General features: G+C 29.3%; 1 protein-coding gene across 2 annotated transcripts in view; it reads left to right on the top strand.

Annotated features, from left to right (window-relative positions):
* The window catches only part of LOC106468219 (pleckstrin homology domain-containing family F member 2-like), a 32892-nt gene that overhangs the window by 19872 nt on the left and 10728 nt on the right, over nt 1–2292 (top strand). For both annotated transcript variants that reach the window (XM_013928637.2, XM_022397131.1), the window contains exon 5: nt 423–548. In XM_013928637.2, the coding sequence (XP_013784091.1) occupies nt 423–548 (126 nt within the window). The remainder of the gene's footprint in view (nt 1–422; nt 549–2292) is intronic.

Genomic DNA, 2292 nt, shown 5'->3' with positions numbered 1-2292 from the left:
AAACCGTTTAAAAACTTTAAAACTTAAACCTAACTAACTAACGTAACTAATTACTTTATTAGTACTTTCGTTTCGGTTCCGTCCGTCGTACGCTCTCTCCCTCCCTCCTTCTCTCTCTCTCTCTCTCTCTCTCTCTCACACACACACACACACACACACACACACACACACACACACACACACACACACACACACACACACACGTTGCAATCTCTACTGCATGGTAGTTGCTCCATTAAAATTCCATTATCTCTTGCATCAATTTTCAAGTTTTGTATCACTTTTGTGAGTATGATGTTAATATTATACCTTAGTATTCACTTACAAGTTTTTTGTGTTGTTTGTTTTTCACAATTCTTGTCTTAAATATGGAACTTGCATATTTTTATAACAAAATTGTTTTCTTTCTCTCTCACTCGAAGCATTAAAGAATGGCTGGTTCATCAGAACACCAACCAAATCTTTTGCTGTTTATGCTGCCACAGCTACTGAAAAATCAGAATGGATGGCTCATATTACTAAGTGCCTAGAAGATTTATTGAAAAAAAGTAAGTTATATTTAAATGCAGAGTTTTCCAGAAATGTTTTAAGGCATTTTGATATTCTTGGATCCAAGAAAATATGAAACAACAACACTTTGTAATAAAATTTATATTTATTTTATTACAATTTACAGCTTTCACAGTAAGTGTGATTTGTTTTTAGAACAGGTACAACATTTCAATCACTAGTGCAATCATTCTCAGGTACACATGTATATCTATATAAAATGAAAAAAGGGCTGAGCTTATTTAAGAGTAAATGGTTGTCTATGACCCTGAAATTTGTAATCACATTACATATATGTTACTTTCTTGGTAAGAAACATTTAACTACAATAAATTAGTGGACTTTATATTTATTATTAAACAGAACGTGAATAATAATAACGTTTTTGAATCAACATTGTCACCTCAAACCTGACATTTCGGGTGAACTGGAACTGTGAAGTAAGACAATAACATAATAAAATTTTGTTTTCTTGTGTCTTTAACTCTCAAATTACTGACTTGTTTTAATACTATTGGTTTAGCAGTAGGGTTCATTTATTACACATATTAGGTATATTCTTGTATTTGTCTGTTAAAAATTGACCAAACTAGAAGTGGTTGAAATTGCCTATTTTCTCTGTAACTAGAGAAAATTAGTGCTTTCAGATAGTGCTTTAACCAACACAGTTATGAACTAACTAGCAATTTGCTGCATATATAGTATAGAAAAATGTATTTGAAAAGTCAGTGGTATTTATATAGACCCTCCATTTCTGACTGTAGGAGAATGTTATTATTTTTTCCCCATCAATATATAGAATAAATATATATATGTGTGTGTATATAGATATATATGTATATGTCATATTGATAGGTATGAAATCCTCCTCAACCAAATTTTCTTTTTGTGTGTGTGTGTGTCTAGAATGTAGTGGATTAATAAGTTATCACAATAGTGTCAAAACATAAGTTTTTCAAAATTTTCCAATATAGGTTTTTATTATTATTATAAAGTTGTAATAGTTTTATTTTATTTTTGTATGAATTCTTATTTTTAGGTATTTTTAACCAGTTAAAAAAAGAGTTTAATATCATATATTCTAATTATGCTCACCACCAGTTTTGAGATGGTTAAAGAAGTTTTAGTTACATCTAATATAAGGTTTTTTGTTTGATTTTTCAGGGATTTATTCTTATGAAAGATTATATGACAAGCGAATTTGTTTTGTGAATATTTTGCAATATATATAACAACACACTAATATCATAATATAATATCATTATATCTATCAAGGAAACTCGCATTATAACAATTTAAATACACAGAAATGAGTTAATCACTGATGTAGAAGTTCTGATGAACTAACAAAGTGATATTTAGATAATTCTAATTCTTTACCAGGATTGATATGTTTACAGTTTATTTCTCTAAAACAATAGGTAAAAAAATGGAACATTTACCTTACAATAGTGTCTCAAGTTGAGATATTAAGTGCAGATCTTGCTACATGACTAATTTGGTTGAATTTTAAAGAAGAATAAAGCAGTAAAACATTATTTGTCCAAATGTGTATAGATGGAAACCAAATAAATTATTATATTTTGCTTAATGTGATAAGCTACTTATATGTACGTGACTGACATCTGTATTGAATCTCAAGTCAGGTGATTAAATAAAGTTGTGAAGCTCTGACCACTTTTTACCTCAAGTCAGATGATTAAATAAAGTTGTGAAGCTCTGACCACTTTTTACCTCAAGTCA

This window comes from Limulus polyphemus, unplaced genomic scaffold (assembly GCF_000517525.1).
Source record: "Limulus polyphemus unplaced genomic scaffold, Limulus_polyphemus-2.1.2 Scaffold86, whole genome shotgun sequence".
Lineage (NCBI taxonomy): Eukaryota > Metazoa > Arthropoda > Merostomata > Xiphosura > Limulidae > Limulus > Limulus polyphemus.
This window is presented reverse-complemented; position numbering and strand designations above follow the sequence as displayed.